General features: G+C 44.7%; 1 protein-coding gene across 1 annotated transcript in view; it reads left to right on the forward strand.

The window, feature by feature from the left end:
* The first annotated feature begins 214 nt into the window (after positions 1 to 214).
* The window catches only part of minar1 (membrane integral NOTCH2 associated receptor 1), a 38401-nt gene continuing 16221 nt past the window's right edge, over positions 215 to 22394 (forward strand). The window contains 1 exon segment of the mRNA XM_072277880.1: positions 215 to 2338. Coding sequence (XP_072133981.1) covers positions 215 to 2338 — 2124 coding nt within the window.

Consider the following 22394-nt stretch of genomic DNA (forward strand, 5'->3'; position numbering starts at 1 on the left):
GTAAGGTATGCACAATTCTGAGCTCTTTAATTCGAGAGGGGAGAGACTGCTTAGACACCGAGTCACCAAGAGAAGGGAGCATTTATTGTTTCAGAATGTGTGCATTAGTAAAAGCATCTGAGCGAGTTATAATCCGAAGTAACACGATGTGTAATTCATTGGAGGAAGGGTGGAAATCAATTTCTTTTCATTCTGTAGATCGCGGACGAGGAAAATGGAAGGGTCCCCGGAATACTCTCTGTTTCTGGTGCGGATACTGGAAGAACTGGACGCGAACCGCGGCACGGTCTCCTACCAGGACCTCTGCAAACTGCTGTGTGCCCGCTTCGATTTAACTCACCTGGCAAAGCTGAGGAGCCTCCTGTTTTACACCGCTTGCCTGGATCCCAATTTCCCAGCCACTCTCTTCAAGGAGAAACTGCGCTGCAGTGTGGACAACACACAGTCCAAGAAGATCATGATCGCCGCCGACATCGTGACCATGTTTAACCTGATTCAGATGAACGGCGGGGTGGCGAAGGAAAGGCTCCCTCACCGGCACCAGCAGAAGGTGAGGAAGAACGAATCCTTTGAGTCGTGTCGATCAGACACGGAGATCAGTCGGATCCGCTCCCCCGTCTATGCTTGCAACCACGACCCGGCTAGCAGAGAACACGCCGCTTCCAGGCGTCCCAGCAGCTCCCCGACGTCCGACTGCAAAGATTGCCAACGCTTCATCTGCACTTCCGACCCCAATTTTTTCCTCGGGGTGAGGAATGAGGCAACACTGGAAAATAACGGCAGGACCACGTCCTTGGACAGGTTGCAGGCTTCTCCGACTTTTAATGGGATCGACCCCTCGGACTGCGTTATGCAGTCCACATATTTCCCCATGGATCCGGGTCAGGAGTCTAACTCTGACCAAGACTCCCCCAGCAGGAAGGCCGACAGGAATGGGACTTTTGATTCCAGCGACGAAGCATTCGCCATCAGCCCGTGTGCCGAGGCCACGTCAGTATTCAACAGCGAGCTTCAGGACATGCTTCCTTGTGTCAGCAAGTTGGTCTCGATGGACAAAGAGTCGGAAGACGAGGACCAGGATCCGCACATCCCAAACACCTCGTCGAGGTTCTCAACTTTTTTCAGCAACAGTTTTGAGGTGCCATACAGTAATCCGTACTGTGACACCATCCCTACCAGTAATCACGAGAAAAGATACGTCAAGCATGAGAGTTTGGACGACCTACAGGGGAGCACTTACTTTGGCCCAAGCACCATATCCCAGGAGCCCCAGAACCTGTCCAAACAGAGCAAGCCGGCTTCCTGGCTCCTGAAGAGCTGGAGCCTCAACACCGAACAGGCGGAGGACGGGCAGAAATATTTTGGTAGCGGTAAGCGCCCTGGCATGGGTCACCAGTACCAGGCCAGTACCAAGGAGGAACTGATGGCCGAGGCGCGCCAGCGGCAGGCGGCCGCCGCGGCCGAAGCCATCAGCACCATGGACAGGGCTCAGACCTACTTCCAGCAGGCGGACGATAGCGTCCATTTCCCGCCGGCGGCCGCCGAGCCCGCCGGCTCCTCCAACCCTAGGAAGCTGAAAGAGAAGGGTTGCAAGACACCGAGCTTGGAGCAAACGGCTAGTGTGGGCACTCAGACGGAGCAAGTTAGCCGGGCCAGGGGGCAGGCGATCGGACGCTGTGCCCGTCCTAAGCCCGGGGAGAAGGCGGGTGTCCGGCAGTCGGACGAGGACTCAGAGGCTCTGAGCGACGACATCAGCGATATTTTCAGATTTCTGGATGACATGAGTGTCAGCGGCTCGACGGGTCTCCTACAGTCTTGTTACAACAGCAACGGATCTCTGTCCCGTCTCCCCAAGACAGACGGGGGCAGTCCAGAGAAGACTCCGGCCAAGGGAGGAGGTCCACAAAGTGACACCGTCCAGGGGCATCGTCCGTGCCAGTCAGCCGATGAGGAGCTCAAGACCAGCGTGTGCAAGCTGGTGCTAAGGGTAGGCGAGATCGAGAAGAAGCTGGAGACCCTTTCCGGGGTTCGGGACGAGATTTCCCAGGTCCTGGCCAAACTCAACCACCTGGACCAGAAGATTCAGGAACCGGCGGCAGAGAAAGTATCTCCGGACAGCAACACCGACAGCCTCCGCGTCAAAGCCCTAAGAAAAAACTTGTTTGTCCGGAGATCCTCCAAGTCCCTGACAGAAGAGAACAGCGCGACGGAGTCCAAGATCGCCAGCATTTCCAACTCGCCCCGAGACTGTCGGGCGATGGGCTGCGGAGGCGAGACGGGCCAGAGCAAGCGTCAAGGCACGGCAGACAGTAAGGACTGGCAACGTAAACACAGAGAGGTATTTGCATCACTTTCTGCCGCCGTGTTCTTTATCCGATCCCATCGTATTCCCCCGGAGCTCCAAGTCGGCAGGTGGGTTAGGAATTGACTCTGGCGAGCTCCAGGCAACTGGGAAAGGTTGGTGTGTGTAAAACGTCCTAACCTGCCAATCAAAACCCCTTGTTTGTCAATGGGCACTTAAATTCCTTAGTAATTCATCTAAGTCAATGACCAATCACTGCAAATTTTTCTAGAGATGGTCGGTGATCAAATATCAACAATAGAATTGTAGTCAACGGGGAGACATGGGATATTTACAGTCAGTGCATGTCAAAAGCAAAGTAAAATATATTCCAATTACAACGTAACTACCGTTGAACCGGGAATGGAGGCCGGTAGCGCACGTTAAGACATCTCGGTAACTGCGCCACGCGGGGGCTCGTCACGAGCTGTACCAAAATTGGCGTCACTGGTTGACACCTGGGCGCTTGGTGGACAGCTAAATATTCCTAGCGTCAGAAATCTGGATTCCACTGGATCCAAGAGGGGTGTAGGTTCATCTGCCTTTTGTTTAGAGAGTGAATCTTAGTGATAAATTCTTTGTCAGAATAAAAATCTAAACGATGGTTGGAACCAAGAGAAATAGGAACGTTGATAGGAAGAAGGAACGTTACATTCAATCTTTTCAAGTTGACAGTTAAGGTATTGTTTCAAACTAATACCAAGTAAATCAGTGTCCAAATATAATACTCATGACTGCAATGTTTGTAGTTAGAAATGAATTAATGGCAGTTTTCCCTTCCCTGACCCCTGCATCCCAATATCCACCAAATCATACCCTGACTTTAGTTCTTAATTTGAACAATGGGTTATGGAAGGAGATGTGGTTGTATGACACTTGGTGTGAGACAGAATCAGTGTTAATCCAGGATACTGTCACATTTGTCACCAAGAAGGACATTGCAAATCCTTTCAATAAATGCTTGAAATGATGTGACCATAAACTTAAACTTAAAATCATAAGGAACCAAAGAAGGAGTTGGCCATTTTGTCCCCCACACCTGAACCAACAGCAATAAGTTCATGACAGCAATAAAGGAAAATGGACATCTGTCCAATTCGGGATGATGGGAACCTCAGAGGGAGAGATAGGGGGAACATGGACACCCATCCAATTCAAGATGATAGGAACCTCGGAGGGAGAGATAGGATGATATTTTTGCAGTTATTTTTCTCTATTGATGTGATAAATGGAAATGCTATCACCTACAGTGACACATGGGTTACTACTGTAGGCGGCCACATTGTGACTATAATGGAAGAGGTGGATGTTGTGTTCAAAGCCAGTTCACAGCTCAATTCTGAATGGTTTCTGAGATTCCTGAGTATTGCTGTTTCCCTCCTAAGAACCAGCAAGGATTCCCTCAGACTCCAGACCAGCATTTCTGATAGTGTAGTGGAGTTGATGGTTCAGAAAACGGGAGTTCTTTTGTAGAAGAATACACACCTTCTAGATGACTTTTGTATGTGCCAATATTGATGTAAATATAATTGCTAACATTTTGTCCAAGCAGCGCTGCTTCTCAAATTTATAAATTATTGGGGAGTGAGTGCTGGATTAGCTCAGACAGACATCCCGGAATCCTGGATGGTATGGAGAAGATAGACTGAAGGACCTATATCCATGCTCTCTGTCACTATGGCGCTAAGAAAATAATGTTCCTGGAGGTGCTTACCATGTCACAGTCGAGTTTAAAGGGACAAACTATCAGGCCAGGTTCATTCGAGTCAGAAGGCAGAGGTGTGATTTAATTGGATAGTTTTATAATCAAGAAAGTTGACGGGGTAGATACAGAGAAACTACTTCTACTGGTGGTGATATTCTGAAGCAGGAGACATAATGACAGGGCCAGACTGTTAAGGTGCTTTCATACTGAGGTAGTTCAAATGTAGAGTGCTTTCTTCATGAACCTCAGTCAAATGAATATTTTAAGGGTGAGGCTAGGTGGCAGCAGTGAAAGAACAATGATGGATTTAAAGTCCAGGTAATTTATGGACTAATGGAAATCAAAATAGTTGAAAATGTGGAGTTAGGAACTATTGTCCCTATAATTAAATGTTGAAAGTCACAGTTTTTTCCATTGGGAGATGGTTCTTGCTGGATAGTGACCAGACGAGGCCAATACCTGGCCATGGTGACTGTTGGAATTTTGATCTTAAAAAATAGACTCATTCCTGAGATATGTGAGCCTCTCTTAGTCTACAAATGTTGCTGCTTAATATCATGCAGAGTGAAGTGACTAGAGTGAGTGCTGAAGTTTATTAGGGTGGGACTTGGGGATGAAGGTAGGCAAAGGCTGATCAAACAGTAATTGCTTCTGGAAAGCAGAGAATAACAACTTGCTCGTATAAAATCAATTATTTCCCCCTGGTTTGGAAATAAACATACACTGGACCTGCCCTGTCCTGCTTCAGATGACAATGTGTATTTGGATGTAAATTATGGAAAGCTGGGAATTGGAAGGAATGAGGGATTGAATTTAGTGAAATTACAATCTCTAGGGTAGTGACACCCAAACAACAACTGGAGCTGTGGGCTGGCAAGTCTCAGGTCTTGTTGGCCTTATGCAAGGATCATGAATGATACGGTCGACGAGAAAGTCAATGCATTGCTTTTAAATTGGCAATATTCATTCTTTTGGGGGAAGGCTCCCTTAAAACAGTAACCTATGAATGGGTGTGGAGTGACGACCTTAGTGCTTTACTATAAGAATAAAGCCTGCCACTGACTTCAACTCAGAATTTGGATGCTAAAGATAATTTGCATGCCTAAAGGTAAGATGCTATCCTGGCTGAAAAGAATTAATTTCTCTTTCTCTGCCCCCTTGGCACCCATAAGTCAATAACCTACATCAGTCATGACCCTCGCCATATTCCACTACAACATGAGGATTTTTATACTTCTGTCAGGCTCACATTTCACAGCTTGCACATGATGCCGACTAATTAACCATAATAAACAGGCCACCCAAATATTACATGGCGCTCAGTGACACCCCTTCCACACCCTTACAGGACAAAGTGGTTCAATAGGCAGTGATAATTGACTACAATGGGATAGTCATAGCTGCTCATCACCTTACCCTCATGGAATCGATGATGTTTAAAATATTTGGATGATAGTTTCAGAAATGAGAGCCAAGAACAGAATAAGACATGAATCTCCAAAGGTGTTGATTTCCTTGCACCCAACCCTCGTCCTCCTGTCCTACTTCCTTTCAACCCATTATCAATTTCAATGGGTTAAGCATTATCCTCTCAATTTCTTTGCCTCTCTTACTCTACTTCAACCCTGCCCCAATACCTTTGTTTAACTTCAGTTTGGCAGCAAGCACTCCAACTCAACTGGGTAATAGTTGCATTCACTCAATGGGTGGTGTGTTTCTTCAGAAGTATAGATGCATTCTACACTTTCCTTTGGGACTCAGCATTGCGTGTTTCTAATCTCCTATTGAGAGATCCTTCCTCCTTCTCCCTTTACCGGAAACTGGTGTGTGCTGTCTGCTCATCTTCTCTGTCATGTTGTACTCCAATGGCAGTGCTTCCTCAACATTGTCTGGGATTGGATTATTTGTCTAGAAACTTAAAATTAAAACAACTCACAAACTGCAGGAGGAACTCAGCAGATCAGCCAACATCTATAGAAAGGAATAAAGAGTCGAGGTTATGGGCCAAGGCCCTTCATTAGGACTGGAAAGAAAGGAGGGAAGAGGCAAGAATAAGAAGGTGGGGAGGGGGAGGAGCACAAGCTAGAAGGTGACTGGTGAAGCCGAGGATTGGGGGGGGGGCATGGGGGGGTTGGGATGAAGTCAGAAACTGGAAGGTGATAGATGGAAAAGGCAAATAGATGAAGAAGAAGGAATCTGACAGGAGAGCAGAAAGGACCATGGGAGGAAAGGAGGAGGAGGGGGCCTAGAGGGAGGTGATAGTTGGGTGGGGAGAAGAGAAGAGATAAGAGGGGAGGCAGGATGGGGAATGCAAGAAGAAAGCAGGGGGATTTGGGGGGAGAAATTACTGTAAATTAGAGAAATCAATGTTCATACCATCAGATAAGAGCTATCTAGATGGAATACAGGGTGTTACCGCCTCAAAATGACTTTGGCCTTATTGTGGCAGTAGGAAGGCCATGACTGATGTGTTGGAACAGGAATGGGGACTGGAATTAAAATGGTTGGTCACTGGGATATACTGCTTTTTGCAGATGGAGCAAAGGTGCTTGACAAAGTGTTTCCCCAATCTGTGGTGTGTTTCACTAATGTAGAGGAGGCTGCAGTGTATGGATTGCATACAGTAGGTGATCCCGACAGACTCACAGGTCAGGTGTTACCTCACCTGGAAGGACTGTTTGGGGCTTTGAATGAAAGTTAGGGAGAGGCAAAGCAACCGGTTAGCACTTCTTCCACCTGCAGCATTAAGTGCCAGGAGAGAGATCAGAGGGGAGGGATGAATGAACAGGGGAATCAGAGAGAGAGCAATCCCTGTGGAAAGTGATGAGTTTTGGGGGTGGGTGGTGGTTTAGCGTCATGTTCGGTGGTCGGATCCTGTTGCAGATGGCAGATGTTGTGGAAAATGATATGCTGGATGTGATCGGTAAAGACAAGAAGAATTCTATACCTGTTCAGGCAAAGGGAGGATCAGATGAGGGCGATGTCCAGGAAAAGGAGGAGATGTGGGTGAGGGCATTATCAATGGTGGAGGAAGGGAAATTTTATTCTTTGAAGAAGGAGGATATCTCTGAAAATGAAAGCTTCATTGCGGGGACAGGTGCAGCAGAGACAGAGGAACTGACGACAGAGAAATTGGAGAGCTCAGCATGGGTGCAGGAAGCAGCACCAATGCAATAGAGTGCAGAAAGAGATGGTGAGCATAACTAGTGAAAGCATGGAACATGGACTGTTTCACCTAGCCAGCAAAAAGGCAGGCATAGCTGGAGCCCATGTGGGTTCCCATAGCTACTCCTTGGGTTTAGAGAAAGCTGGAGGAGCTGAAAGAGAAATTGTTGCCAGATGGTGGAGGGGAACTGCTAAGGTCTGTTGTCTAAAAGAAGTAAAGAGCTTTAAAGCCTTCTTGATAAGGGAGAGAACTGTATAGGAATTGGGCACGCCTGGTGAAAGTGTGGCTATCAGGGCTAGGGAATGAAAAGTTGTTGGAAAGGCCAAGAGCATGTGAAGTTTTGTGGATGTATGTGGGAGGGGACTGAACCAAGGGGGTAAAGTGGAGTCAATGGACACTAATATTCATTGATACATGGACGGGACACCCAGATTCTCTGTACACCAATAACTTTTCAAATTTCTCACCATTTAAAAATAACTCTTTGTTTCTTTTTTTTAACCAAAGTGTGGTACCCCACAGTTTCCACATCATATCTGACCTGACATGCTCTTTGCAATTCATTTTACCTGTCACATTCCCTGCTGTAATCTTATTGCAACTTACATTTCCATCCAAATTTGAATAAATAAAATAAGATTTGGATAAATTATACTTGATCCCTGCATCCAATTCATTGTTTCCAGATTGATCCATGCATTCCACTAATCATAGCATCCTAAACTGAACTATTTATTCCTATTCTAGACTTGCTGACAAATAATTAGCCTTTAGTCTACACCATTACATCAAATCTTAATTATATTGCAAGAACTTTTGAATTGCAATCAGAAATGAGATGCCAGCATGTCATATGATTAGGACCATAAGGTATAAGAGCAGAATTAGGCCATTTGGGCTGTTTCATAATGGCTGATCCATTTTTCCTCTCAGCCCCGGTCTCCTGCCTTCTCTCCATATCTCGTCATGTCCTGACTGATGAAGAATCTATCAACCTCTGCCTTAAATATGCCCAATGGCTTGGCCTCCACAGTTGCCTGTGTGTGGCAACGAATTCCATAGATTCACCACTCCCTGACTAAAGAAGTTCCTCCTCATCTCCATTTTAAATGGCTGTCCTTCTATTCTGAGTCTGTGTCCTCTGGTCCTAGACACCCCCATCATAGGAAATACCCTCTCCACATCCACTCTATTGAGGCCTTTCATCATTCGATATGTTTCGATGAGATTCCCCCCCCTATTCTTCTAAATTCCAGGGAGTATAGGGCCAGAGCCATCAAACGCTACTCATATGATAAGCCTTCCAATCCTGGAATCATTTTTGTGTACCTCTTTTGAATCCTTACCAATCTCAACATATCCTTTCTTAAATAAGGAGCTCACAATAGTCCAAGTGATGTCTCACCAGTGCTTTATAAAGTCTCAACATTACATCCTTGCTTTTATATTCTAGTCCTCTTGAAATGAATGATAACATTGAATTTTCCTTCCTCACCAAACCCAAACAGAATATTAACCTTCAGGGAATCCTGCACAAGGACACCCAAGTCCACTGGCAACTCAGATTTTTGAATTTTCGTCTATTTAAAAATAGTTTATACTTTTACTTCTTCTACAAAATTTCATGACCATACACTTCCCCACATTGTATTCCATCTGCCACTTTTTGACCTGTCTAAGTTCTTCTGTAGCCTCCCTGTTTCCTTAACACCACCTTCCCCTGCAACTATCTTTGTATCATCAGCAAATCTGGCCACAATAGGCAGCAATTCTATCACCCAAATCATTGACATATAATGTAAAAAGAAGCAGTCGCAACCCAAACCCCTGTGGAACACTAGTCACCAGTAGCGAACCAGAAAAGGCTCCCTTTATTCCCCTTCTTTGTCTCCTGCCAATCAGCCAATGCCCTATCCATGCTAGTATCTTTTATGTAATACCATGGGCTCCTAACTTGTTAAGCAGCTTCATGTGTGGCATTTTAGCAAAGGACTTCTGAAAATCCAAGTACAAAAAATCCAGCGATTTAAGCAAAGTTATTCAATAATGTTGTCAATTCAACCATGCTGGTAAGAAATTTAAATTACCTTCAGCTGTAATTGCAGCTTATCAAAGGGTTTCAGAAAGTACTAAAGCGTCACATCCATTGATTTTCCTACCTGTCCTATTAGTTACAGTTTTAAAGAGCTATAGTAAATTACTCATGCATGATATACTTCTCATAAATCCATGTAGACTCTGCCAAATCCTATTGTTTTTGTTTAAGTACCTGCCTGACAATTCCTTATAATAGTTTCCAGTATTTCCCTTTTATTCATGCAGTGCACTTTCCTGATTTCTGTCTATCCACCACCACCATACCCCGACCCACACAACCCTTTCTTAATAAAGCAGTTATATTTATTTCCACTTTATGGAGCCTGGTCAAGTGTCTATGGAGTTTTGAAAGATGACACCCAGTGCATCCATTATCTCCATCTCCACCTCTCTCAAAACCTTGGGGTGCAAGTTCTCAGGGCTTGGGCATTTATCCATTTCTGATCTCATTCATTTCTCTGCTTCTATTTACTAATACGACTTTCTTTTAGTAGGTGTGAGTGGAGGTATGGTTGGGTGTGAGTGTGCATATGAGTGGGGAAGGGTGTGTGTTAGAGTGGGTGTGAATGTGTGCATGTTTGTGAGCATGAGTGTGGGTGTAAGTAGAGATGTGATTGTGGGTGAGGGTCTGAATGGGTTGGGTATGGGTCTGGCTGTAGGTATGGGTCTATGAATGAGGGTGTGATTGTGGGTGAGGGTCTGAATGGGTTGGGTATGGGTCTGGCTGTAGATATGGGTCTATGAATGAGGGTGTGATTGTGGTGAGGGTCTGAATGGGTTGGGTATGGGTCTGGCTATAGGTATGGGTCTATGAATGAGGGTGTGATTGTGGGTGAGGGTCTGAATGGGTTGGGTGAGGGTCAGGCTGTAGGTATGGGTCTATGAATGGGGATGTGAGTGTAGGTGAGGGTCTGAATGGGTTGGGTGTGGGTCTGACTGTAGGTATGGGTCTATGAATGGGAATGTGAATGTGGGTGAGGGTCTTAGTGGGTTCGGTGTGGGTCTGGCTGTGAGCACGAATGGTTGGAGATGTGAGTGTGGGCCTGACTGTGGGTGAGGGTGAGTGTGGTTCTAAATTGGGGTATGGACGTGATTGTGGGTGTGTGTTGGTATGGGTGTGAGGGTGTTTGTGTTTGTGTTTGTGTCTGTGTATGAGTTTGGTTGTGACTGTGAGTGTGAATTTACATGTAGGTATGTGAGTGTGAATGTGTGTGTGTGTGTGTGTGTGTGTGTGTGAATATTTGTGTAGGTGAGAAACTCTGAGCATGTGAGTGAGGGTGTACATGCATGGTTATGATATATGTGAGTGTAGTTCTAAGTTGGGATATGGGTGTGAGTCTGGGTGTGAGGGTGTTTGTGTTGGTGCATGAGTTTGTGAGTGTGACTATGAATGTGTGTGTAGGTATGTCAGTGTGTCTGTGTGAATATTTGTGTGGGTGTGGTGAGTGTGGTGGCTGGGTGAATGTGAGTGTGCAATGTGTAAAACTGTGAGTGTACTGCGTGGGTATGAGTTTAAATATGAGTGTGATGTGTGTGTTGTGTGTGAGTGTGGGCTGTGAGTGTGAGTGTGCTGTGTGTGAGTGTGAGTGTGAGGGTTAGTGTGTGTGTTTGGTGTGAATGTGTGTGTGGGTGTATGGTGTCTGAGTGTGGTCTGTGGTATGTGTTAGTTTGAGTATGAATGTGAGTGTGGTGCGTGTAGGTGTGAGTGTGAAAGTGTGTGTGGTATGTGTAAGACTGAGTGTGAATGTGAGTTTGGTGTGTGTAGGTGTGAGTGTGAATGTGAGTGTGGTGTGTGTAAGAGTGAGTGTGAATGTGGGTGTGGTGTGTAAGAGTGAGTGTGAATGTGGGTGTGGTGTGTGTGAGTGTGAGTGTGGTATGTGGGTGTAGATGTGGATGCAAATGTGAGTGTGGAAGTGAGAGTGAGGGTGGGTTTAAGTCTGAGCATGAGTGTGGGTGTGGATGTGCATGTGGGTGTAGATGTGTAAGTGTGGGGTGTGTGTAAGTTTGGGTGCAAGTGTGATTATGAGTGGGATGTGCATGTGTGTGTGTGTGTGGGTGTGAATGTTGCTTGAGCATGAGTGTGGGTGTGCGAGTGTAAATGTGCACGTGTGTGTAAGTGTGGGTGGGAATGTAAGAATGTGGGTGTGAGTGGATCTGACAGTAGGTCTGTGAGTGAGTGTGTGGGTGTGAATGTGTGTATATGTGGGTGTTTGTAGGTGTGAGTGTGCATGGAAATGCATGTGTGGGTTTGAGTGTGAGTATGAGTGTTGTGTGTGACTAACCAAAAGCCCAAGTGGTAACCCTTCAGAGGTACATAAAGTAATAAGAGTCACAGATAGGGTAGATTGTCGGAATCCTTTTCTTCTGAACAGGTTATCAAAACAGGAGGGCATAAACTTTAGATGAGGGAAAAAGGTTGTGGGGGGAAAGATATGCTACTAGAACATGGTTGATATCTGGAACCCACTGCCAGTGGAAGTGGTGGAACTAGATATTATTTCAACACTTAAGAGGCATTTAGAACAGGCACTTGAATAGGCAAGACCTAAATGGATTGAAGCGTGATAGGATTATGGTAGATGGGTGAAAGATGTGAATTGGACTTCCTTTCTGTACATCTGTCAAACTCTGTCTGGAGCAGAGGTGCAAAGAGGCTTGGGTGTTCTGAACCCTTGTCGTCACCATTTAGCTATTAACCACCCTCATTCTTCTCCACTTATTAGGGACAGAGATGTTGCTTCCAGCCGGATTTCCTGCCTGTTGGTTTCTGAATGAAGTGAACTTGGAGTGAGTATCAGGTTAAGTTTGAGGTTTGGGCACAGGCAAGGATGAGGGATGTCACATTGAATGTGACGAGTTGAACTCAGGATGTTGGACGAGGAGTGAGAGGCATCAGTGGTTCATAAGGACAACATTCTTTGTTGTTGTGGTTCGATGTTAACTTGGTATTTGTTTGTCCGGCAATGGACTCTGGATTTAAGTTCAAGTTCAATTTTAATTGTCTATCAACCATGAATACAGCCAAACAAAACAGCATTCTCCAGGGCTCGGGTGTAAAGCATAATACCAACAGTCCTACACAACGCAAGGCACATAGAGCATGTATAAGATAGCAGTAAACATACAGTCACACGAAAAAAATAAGTCCCTGTGTGTCATATCCTGTAGATTGATGGTGCATGGATGTTTTTGGCAAGAACATGTTGGTGGCAGTCCGCAGGCAAACGCAGTCCAACTTGTTTTCCACCGAGCAAACACTGGCAGCAGCACTGATGGGAAGGGCAAGCCCCCAGCCCAGCATGGATGATGCATCACAGGCCTCTGGCGTCTCCTCTCCTGGGGCGGCCACAACAGGCGACCCTGTGGCACGAGGCCTAGTCCGTGCTGTAACTGAGGCCACGCAGCTCCCCCACCATCGGTCTTTCCAGTAAACCAGTAAATGGGGCTTGCAGCATTCTATGTTACCAATATTCAGCAGGGTCTTGTGACCACAAGGAAAATGTCCAAGGCAACCACTGGCTGTTGGCTTGGACATTACCTTCACGCCTCAACTCCAACACTTTTCTGTAACAGGCAACAACACAATCCGCACCAAGTCCAGCTCCTCTGCTATTGAGCAATTCGCTGATGGGGTCGACCTGTATTGCTTGAAGTTCTTAATATTCAGCGGTGCCTTGCAATCATAAAAGAGACGTCGAAGCAAGACAGAAATACCTTTGATTGGACCCAGAGAGGCCGCTGCGTTCGAGTGCGCCACCGTCTTACCAGAAAGTAAAACAAGCTACAAACTGCACCACCATCAGATAAGCGGCCCTCACCATCTATACTCTGCACACTTACTCAAGAGAGCGGGACGTAGATGGGGAGCAGCCTTACCAAGAGCAGGTTGGCCACTGGAGGCAGAAGTTTTCAGTCAAGCACAATCAGTGACTTGGCTCCTGTCTGATTCAGATCTGGGTTGGGATGTGTTGTGGAGGATAAATATAAAGTTGTTACTGGTAAGGATTTGCTTGGAGAAGAGTAACAGGAAGGAACTGCACTGCAGACTGCTGAGATTGATGTGTTCAAAGTTTGTGCCTGAAAGCGCGTAAATCTCCTGGAATGTGACAGTTGTGAGTTTCCCCTGAGGTGGTGAAGCTCCTCACATTATGACAATCACCCCCAACAATGTGATATTCAACAGCTTACACTACATGGTAATTTATTCCAAATATCTTGTCATAGGGTTGAAATTACGCCACGTTAAATGATGAATTGATGGAGTCGAGGTCGTCTGTGAATTAACTCAGACCAGACACGCTACTCTGGATTTCACTGTCATACAAACCTAGCTGGGACTTCAAGCCTGGTCTGAGGTGGAGAGTCTGATGTGGCTGCAATGTTTGTTTATATATTTACCAACATTAAAGGGGGAAAGAATTAAAGAATTAATAAGATGTAGGATGGGGTGGGAGGACCCTTGTGCAAATCCCAAACACCAATAGGCCAGTGATCCTGAGTGGCCTTGGCTCTGCTGTAAGATGCAAACAAAGTGGAACATAAACTAAATATGCTCTAATACAAAATTACTATAACAAGTGATTCGTCACTTTAATTTTATCAGTTTTGTCCGAGTTTAAGTGAAAACAATAGATTCTCAGTTTGATGCTGAACCTCTAGTGCAGGCAGCTGGTAGCACGGTGCTGCAGTGATGAATGCAAGTATGCTCAGTACTGCATGCATTGCTCTGCAATTTCTAAGGGTCTCTTTGGTGGGACAGGGGTCAGCACGGCATAGATCGGGACAGGGAGATTAGGATTATGACGGGGTAGAACGAGCAAGTTAAAATAAAGTGGTTTCAATGTCTCATGGATCTGGAAGATAGGGGTAGAGATATATGATTTGGATGACAGAATTGATGGCTTTGTGGCCATGTTTGCAGATGATACGGTGCATTAGCCTTCATCAATCGTGGGATTGAGTTTAGGAGCCGAGAGGTAATGTTGCAGCTATATAGGTCCCTGGTCAGACCCCACTTGGAGTACTGTGCTCAGTTCTGGTCACCTCACTACAGGAAGGATGTGAAAACTATAGAAAGGGTGCAGAGGAGATTTACAAGGATGTTGCCTGGATTGGGGATCATGCCTTATGAGAATAGGTTGAGTGAACTCGGCCTGTTTTCGTTGGAGTGATGGAGGATGAGATGCGACCTGACAGAGGTGTATAAGATGATGAGAGGCATTAATCGTGTGGATAGTCAGAGGCTTTTTCCCAGGGCTGGAATGACTAGCACAAGAGGGCACAGTTTTAAGGTGCTTGGAACACAGAGGAGATGTCAAGGATAAGTATTTTACACAGAGAGTGGTGAGTGTGTGGAATGGGCTGCCGGCAACTGTGGTGGAGGCGGATATGATATGGTCTTTTAAGAGACTCCTGGACAGGTACATGGAGCTCAGAAAAATAGAGGGCTATGGGTAACCCTAGGTAATTTCTAAGGTAAGGACATGTCCGGCCCAGCATTGTGGGCCGAAGGGCCTGTATTGTGCTATATGTTTTCTATGTTCCTATGATACGAAGATAGGTGGAGAGGCAGGTAGTTTTGAGGAAGCAGGGAGTCTGCAGAAGGACTGAGACAGACGAGGAGAATGGGTAAAGAACAGGCAGATGGAATACAGTGTTTGGAACTGTATGGTCATGCACTTTGGTGGAAGAATAAAAGCATAGACTATTTTCTAAGGGCCTGGGAGTCACCGTGCTGGATTCACTACTGGTTAATTTGCAGGTTGAGTTGGTGGTGCGGAAGGTAGATTTCAAGAGGATTAGGATATAAAAGCAAGGCTGTAATGATGAGGCTTTGTAAGACACTGGTGAGGCCTCACTTGGAATATCGTGAGCAGTTTTGGTCCCCTTTTCTAAGAAAATCTGTGGTGGCATTGCAGAGGGTTCAAAGGAGATTCACAAAAATGATTCCAGGATTGAAAGGCTTATCATATGATGAGCATCTGACGGCTCTGGGCCTGAACTCACTGGAATTCAAAAGAATGAGGGGTGATCTCACTGAAACCTATCGAATGTTGAAAGACCTCAATAGTGTAGTGGATGTAGAAAGGGTGTTTCCTATGGTGGTGTTAGGGGCACCTCACTGGCCTAACTGCAAACTTCGGTTATTCCTGAAGGGGAGCCTGAGTAAGTCTCAGTCACAGCACCAGTCACCAGCCCGGATGGATGGTCATGGTGGGAGGAGTGATGAGAGAGCCTGAGAATCCACAACAGGATGGTGGTGGAGATACAGGTACTGGAGGGAGCTCAGCACTGGCAGGTGGATCATAGAACATAGAACAGTTCAGTAAAGGAACAGGGCCTTTGGCCCACAATGCTGTGTTGAGCTAATAATCAAAACAGCAAAAGTCAGAAATACTCAGCAAGTCAGACAGCATAAAGAAACAGTGCTACCATTTCAGTTTATCAGGTCAAGCAGCATCTGGAGAGAAAGAGATTAGACTTTCAGATCAATATTGCCCTCATTGATCTGAAATGGTAACTCGGTTCCTCTCTGCGCCAGTGCAGCCTGATCTGTTGTACTTCATGTTTCTGCCATGTTTGGTTTTGTTTCAGATTTCCATCATCTGCAGATTTTCTATTTGCCAACAGTGGGATCAGGGAGTCTTTGGGACATGAGGTACTCTGATGACTTTTGGAGAAAGGCAGCAAATTGAAAGACTGTTGCCTGAACTGGAAGGTATTGTTGGGTGAAGGGGCAGCAATTGTAGGGACAGGCAACAGTATAGATATGGAAGCTCACAGGAGGTGGTGAAGCTCACAGTACGGTATACTGTGGAGGGCTGATGTTGGCAAGCTGTGACCCAAGTATTGCAAAATAGCTCAGGGACTTAGCCAACAGGATTTGCCTCTATTGTTGCAATAGGAAGACCTAAATGTTCCCAGAGTGACAAACAACGTTTGCTCACAGGACAACTCAGACCTAGTTCCTGAAAGACCACTGAACAGGGAATGATGTGGACCTGTGCAGAAACTGTATCAGAGCACAGTAATGAATCAGAGCTGGAAGTGTCCAGCTGGATTTCTGGCGCAATGTATTATGACTAGAAACTTTAATGAATGTGTTTCAATTCGGGAGTCCTTCGCAGAAGCAAAGAGCATAATACAATTAAGCTTCGAGCCTCTTATGCACAGATCTGCATAATGAAAGTCAGTGTCAAAGCAGAGGGCATGTCAACAACTGAATATACTGTAGATTACATAGAAGGATGGGATGATGTTCCTTGAGAGAAGGATAGGAATATGAGAATTAACTGCAACCCAGACTGGTTTTATTGAATACCTGCTCCTACTCTGTAGTCTTTCTGAAATTCTATGTGTCAGTTTCTAGGGTGTTTTGATTGCAACGCTGCATTGGTTGTACAAGGTTAATCTCAATTAAGACCCTGCTGTGGGCGGCATTGGTGCATAACCATACCCAAGATTCAAATTAGGTGATGGCTGTAGATTAGCCAAAGGGAAGCTTGAAATAACCATGCAGCTTTACATGAATAATAAATAATGTTGGATGAGAGTTAAAACTAAATTAAGTTATCTTCTTTGAAGCACCGGTTTATGAATTTGAATGCACCCAATGAACGTGACGTCACTCCACTTTAGTTCATTTAGCTGAACCAATTCTCATTGTGTGCTCTCAAAATGGACAGAAAAGTCTCCGAAGTCAACCCACTCAAGCAGAGGGAAATACTCAAGTTGTTCTTTGTTACAAGGGACTTGGAGAAACTAATGGAGGCTTTTGAAATAAAACAGAAAATGTTGGATGCTTTCAGAGTTCTGTAGAGAAAGAAACAGAGTTACGTTTCGGAGATGTGACTATCTGCTCCACCTACTCTCATAATGAGACATTAAGACATTTGGCCCATGAACTCTGCCCTGTGATTCCATCATGGCTGATTTATTATCCTTCTCAACCTCATTCTTCTACCTTCTCCCCATTACATTTGACACCATTACTAATAAAGAACCTATCAAACTCCACTTTAAATATTACAAATGACTTGGCCTCCACATCCATCTGTGGCAATGAATTCCACAGATTCACCACCCTCTGGCTAAAGAAATTCCTGCTCATCCCTATTCTAAAGGGAATTCCTTGTATTGTGCTGCTGTGCCCTCTAATCCTAGCCTCTCCCACTAACCGAAACATCCTCTCCATATCCAATAGTTTTCAGGAATGATAGTAAGACCCTTACTGTTGAAGATTGTCATTGTCGCCTGGCTGATTGGTCAAAAGTGGTGTTGAATCAGCATATAGGGGGGAGATTGGCAATCTGGCTGAGTGCTGCCACAACAGCTTCTCAATCAATGTCAGGATGATGACCAGGGAGATTATTATTGACTTCAGGAAGAGGAAACTGAAGGTCCATGAGCCAGTCTTCATTGGGGGTGGCGGGAGTGGGATTCAGAGGTGGAGCAGGTCAGCAACTTTAAGTTTCTTGGTGTTATTATTTAAGAGGATCTCTCCTGGTTCCAGCAGGTAAGTGCCATTACAACGAAGCATGGCAGTGTCTTGACTTTTTAGAAGTTTGTGAAGTTTCAGCATGTCATCTAAAACTTTGATTAATCTATATAGATGTGTGGTGGAGAGTATATTGACTGTTTGCATCACGGCCTAGTATGGAAACACCAATGCCCTTAGATGGAAAAGCCAATAGAAAATAATGTATACATCCCAGTCCATCACCAGTAAAGCCTTCTCCACCATTGAGCACATCTACACGGAGCACTGTTTCAGGAAAGCAGCATCCATCATCAAGGACCCCCAGCATCCAGGCCATGCCCTCTTGTTGCTGCTGCCATCAGGAAGAAGGTACAAGAGGCACAGGACCCATATCACCAGCATCAGGAACAGTTACTATCCCTGAACCAATAGGCTCTTGAACAAGACCGGATAACTTCACTCACCCCATCACTAAACTGTTCCCACAACCAATGGAATCATTTCCAAGGACTCTTCATCTCCTGTTTACAATATTTATTGCTTATTGATTTATTATTATTATTATTATTATTTTGTTTTTCTCTATCTTTTGTATTTGCACACTTGTCCATCCTCATGGGTGCAGTCTTTCACTGGTTCTATTGTGTTTCTGGTATTTTCTATGAATGCCGCAAGAAGGTGAACCCCAGGGTTGTATATGGTGACATATGTGTACTGTACTTTGATTAGTCACTTTGAACTTTCAGGCCATGCCTGAGTGTTTCTAGGTCATGCTGCACACTGACACGGGCTGCTTCACTCACTGCAGAATTGTGAATGGGATCGAGCATCAACAGACACCCCACTTCTGGCCTGGTAATGAAAGGAAGAGCATTTGCGAAACCTCTGATTGTACATCGGATCTCTTACAGAGATGTCCTGGGGCTGCGATGATTTATCTCCAGCATCCTTTGTGTGAGAGATGACTCCAACCATTAGAATATTTCCCCTTTAATGCCCAGTCATCAGGATGTTCTGATATACATAAAGTCAGATGTTGCCTTTAGGTCAAGAGTGGTTTTTCTCACCTTATGCCTGGAATTAATCTCTTCTGGGAGCAAGACTGTGGTGAGACCTGATGCTCTGTGACCCTGGAGAAACCCAACCTGTGCATCAGTAAGCTGCCTATTGGTAAGTAAGTGTCATTGCTGGTGTTTCCTTCCATTACACTGATGACTAAGAGCGGGCTGACTGGGTGGCAGCTAGCCAAACTGGATTGAGTCCTGATGCAGGGTTTCAACCTAAACTATCAACAAATCCTTTCCTCTCACAGATGCCACTCATTCCACTGAACTCTTCTAGCGGATTGTTTGCTGTTCCAGATTCCAGCAAACACAGTCTATTGTGTCTCTTATTGGACTTATTCTGCTTTTTGTGAAGCAGCATTCCACATTTTCCACACCACTGGTTAATGTAACTGTAATGGAGCAGACCCAATCATATTGGATGTCTGGCAGGCTTGAGGAGCAGATGGCTCACATCTGTTTATATTTTTTTTTGTCTGTGTGTCAGAGTAAAGAAGAAATTTTGGGAAGGTAACAATAAATAGAGAAAATTTAAAAGGTGGGCAATCCTTCAAGAAGCAAAGTTAGCTAGTCTGGGTTGGATTAATGAAGGGAAGGATAAACGGCAAAGTTTCTAACTGCAGAGTTTCACTCTTGTTTAGAGTAATCTTGCAAATATTATACTTGTGTCCAAAATATACGAATAGGGTAAAGTTAATTTATAAGTAACAATGGGTCAAGCTTTAGTACTCATCATCTGGAAGTAAATTCATTGTGACTTGGAGTAACATGTATTAATAACTGACAAGAAGCCAAGATTTTTTGAACACAAATTGTATCAGACAAACTTGAGTGACTTACTTGATGAATCAATGGACAGGGTTGACGAGGTTAGTGAGAGTTTTTGTGTGCATGAACTTCAATCAGACATTTCGTGAAGTCAGCAAAAGTGAAGTCTGTGAATTGAAAGAGACCCTGTGAATGAGGGGTTGCAGAAGGCAGAGGAGTGATAAACAGTTCTGGTTTCTGGCAGCAGGGAGGTATTTCTGGGACTGCGGATCACATCATTGTCTTCTCATCAATATTAATGGTTAGGGCCCACCGTCAAAATGAAAAGCTTGAAGGAACTAAATTAATTGTGCATAAAACAGTAAGAAAGTCAAGAGTAGGTCCAAGGATGACTGAAATACACTGCTGGAGTGATGACGGATGGCAGATGAAATTGAATACAAAAAATCGTGAAGTGATATATTTTCAAAGTGCCTGCACTGACTTGGTATAAGAACTGTCCAACTTGTCTCACTGCCCATCTATTGTCTCATTGCTTTGGCAATCCTTTCTTTTACTTGTACATATCAGATTTTCTTTCAAAGGTTGCTCTGTTCTGCAGCTTCCACTCTTAGTCAACACATTCCAGATAATAACAATCTGTTCTGCACTAAAATATCTTCTTCACTCCTTGGATGATATTGTCCCAGAATTAAGGCTCTTTATTATTGACCCTCCAATAAATGAAAACAGTTCTGCACCAAATGTTCCATTAACTTTTGCACTGTGAAAAAAATAGCCTTACTTCATCTGGTCCCTCCATGAGGTCCAGGTAATGTTCTAGCAAATCTCTGCTTTGGAAATCTTCCTAAAGCACCATGACTTGAATTGAACAAAATGTAAGGAGTGGTTTATTAAGGAATCACGAAAATTCTTTGTTTTCTCCTTGTATGCCTGTAAGTAAAGTCACTGACTGAAGATGACTCTGCTTTTAAAATGCTTCATCATACTCCACCATCTTCCAAGCCTTGATTGTACACACCTTCAGAACCCTCAGCTCCTCTAGATGGGTAGAATTATAGTATATAATTCCAAAGTCCTTCTTCCAACACACCTTTACCTCTTTGTGGAATATTAAGCTTTCTTTTAATATGAGGCTATTACAACAGCTGGACAGTAGAATTCACAGAGCTCCTGTTCTCAGAGCCATTATGACCTTCAAGGCCAATTGCCAACAAATACTAGCTTGGATCTTGCAACACTCCTTGCCTGAGTCAAAAAGATGTGTTTCCAACCACTGCCCCCTTACTGCATCAGACTGTACTAGATAGTAACTTTCAATTCCCACCGCTGCCTGTAAGGAGTTTGTACGTTCTCCCTGTGACCATGTGGGTTTCCTCCGGGTGCTCTGATTTCCTCCCACTGTCCAAAGACTTACCAGGTGATAGGTTAATTTGCCATTGTAAATTGTCCAGTGATTAGGCTCGGATTAAATTGGGGGATTGGTGGGCGGCATGGCTTGAAGGGCCGGAAGGGCTTATTACGTGCCACTTCTCAATAAATAAATATTGTTTTGAGAAGTTTGCATATCAGAAGAAAGAATTGGAGTAGAAGGCAAATTAAGTATTACATTTTTACACATCTAGAGGCACAGAATTCCCTGAAGGTGTACATAATCAAAACTTCAAAAGTGGTGAAAGTTGATGAAGCTTCAAAAAAGGAGAGTGATTTAATTTAGAGGCATGCAGTGAGAAAACAATTAATTATTAGGATTCCTTAATAAATCACTGACTACATTTTGTCTAATTGTGATTACGGTGCTTCCAGTTGACCAGTGAGATGTTAAATCCTGAGGCTTTTCTTGACAAAGAGATCTCCATTCACCAGCTGGCTTAACGAATCATGCAAAAAAAAATAATCTGCTTGCTCTGTGCTCTTTGTGTTGTTCAGTGCCACGTAATGGCTACACATGGCAGCAATAGGGAAATTGTACAAGCCCATCCAGAATATGGGAGAAACACTGGAAACGCCAGCACCTGTCAATTTGGCTCCCCCCTGACCACATTGCAGAAGAACTGCTCCCCAGATTAGTGTTGGCGGTCTTGGTTCTCTGTTCTCTGTTCTGTTCTGCCGTCCAGCCAGTAACTAAGAATGATGCCCATGCATAGCAGGAGAGCCACCGGTAGACTCATTCCTACACTAGCAAGCTCCCTCATTGCTCATATCCCCTCATCCCTTTCTCAGAGTCAGAGTCACCTTTAATATCTCCAGCGCATGTCGTGCAATTTGTTGTCTTTGTGACAGTGGTACATAATAGTAGGCACAAATGGGAATAATGCTAATATATATATATATTAAGTAGTTAAGTTAAATAAGTAGAGCAAAAATAGAAATTTTAAAAGTAGTGAAGTAGAGTGCATGGGTTCATTCAGAAATCAGATGGCAGAGGGGAAGAGGCTGTTCCTGAATCGCTGAGTGTGTGCCTTCAGGCTTCTGTACCTCCTCCCTGATGGTAGCAATGAGAACTGGGAGACGGGGGTCCTTCGTGATGGATGCCACCATTCTGAGGCGTCACTCCAAGAAGATGTCATGGATACTACGGAGGCTAGCGCCCATGATGGAGCCCATCACTCATCACTCACCAGTAGACCCATCCCTGCACCCAAAAAGCGGTCCCCTCATTCGTGTGTAGAGCTGTTCCTTTCATTTTCCAATCATTACCCAGTTCATCTTCTTAGTCCTGGTAAAAAAAAAACTGCTGACTGGCTGACAGCTCTGTAAACTGTAATTGCCTT

This window comes from Mobula birostris, chromosome 14 (genome assembly GCF_030028105.1).
Source record: "Mobula birostris isolate sMobBir1 chromosome 14, sMobBir1.hap1, whole genome shotgun sequence".
Lineage (NCBI taxonomy): Eukaryota > Metazoa > Chordata > Chondrichthyes > Myliobatiformes > Myliobatidae > Mobula > Mobula birostris.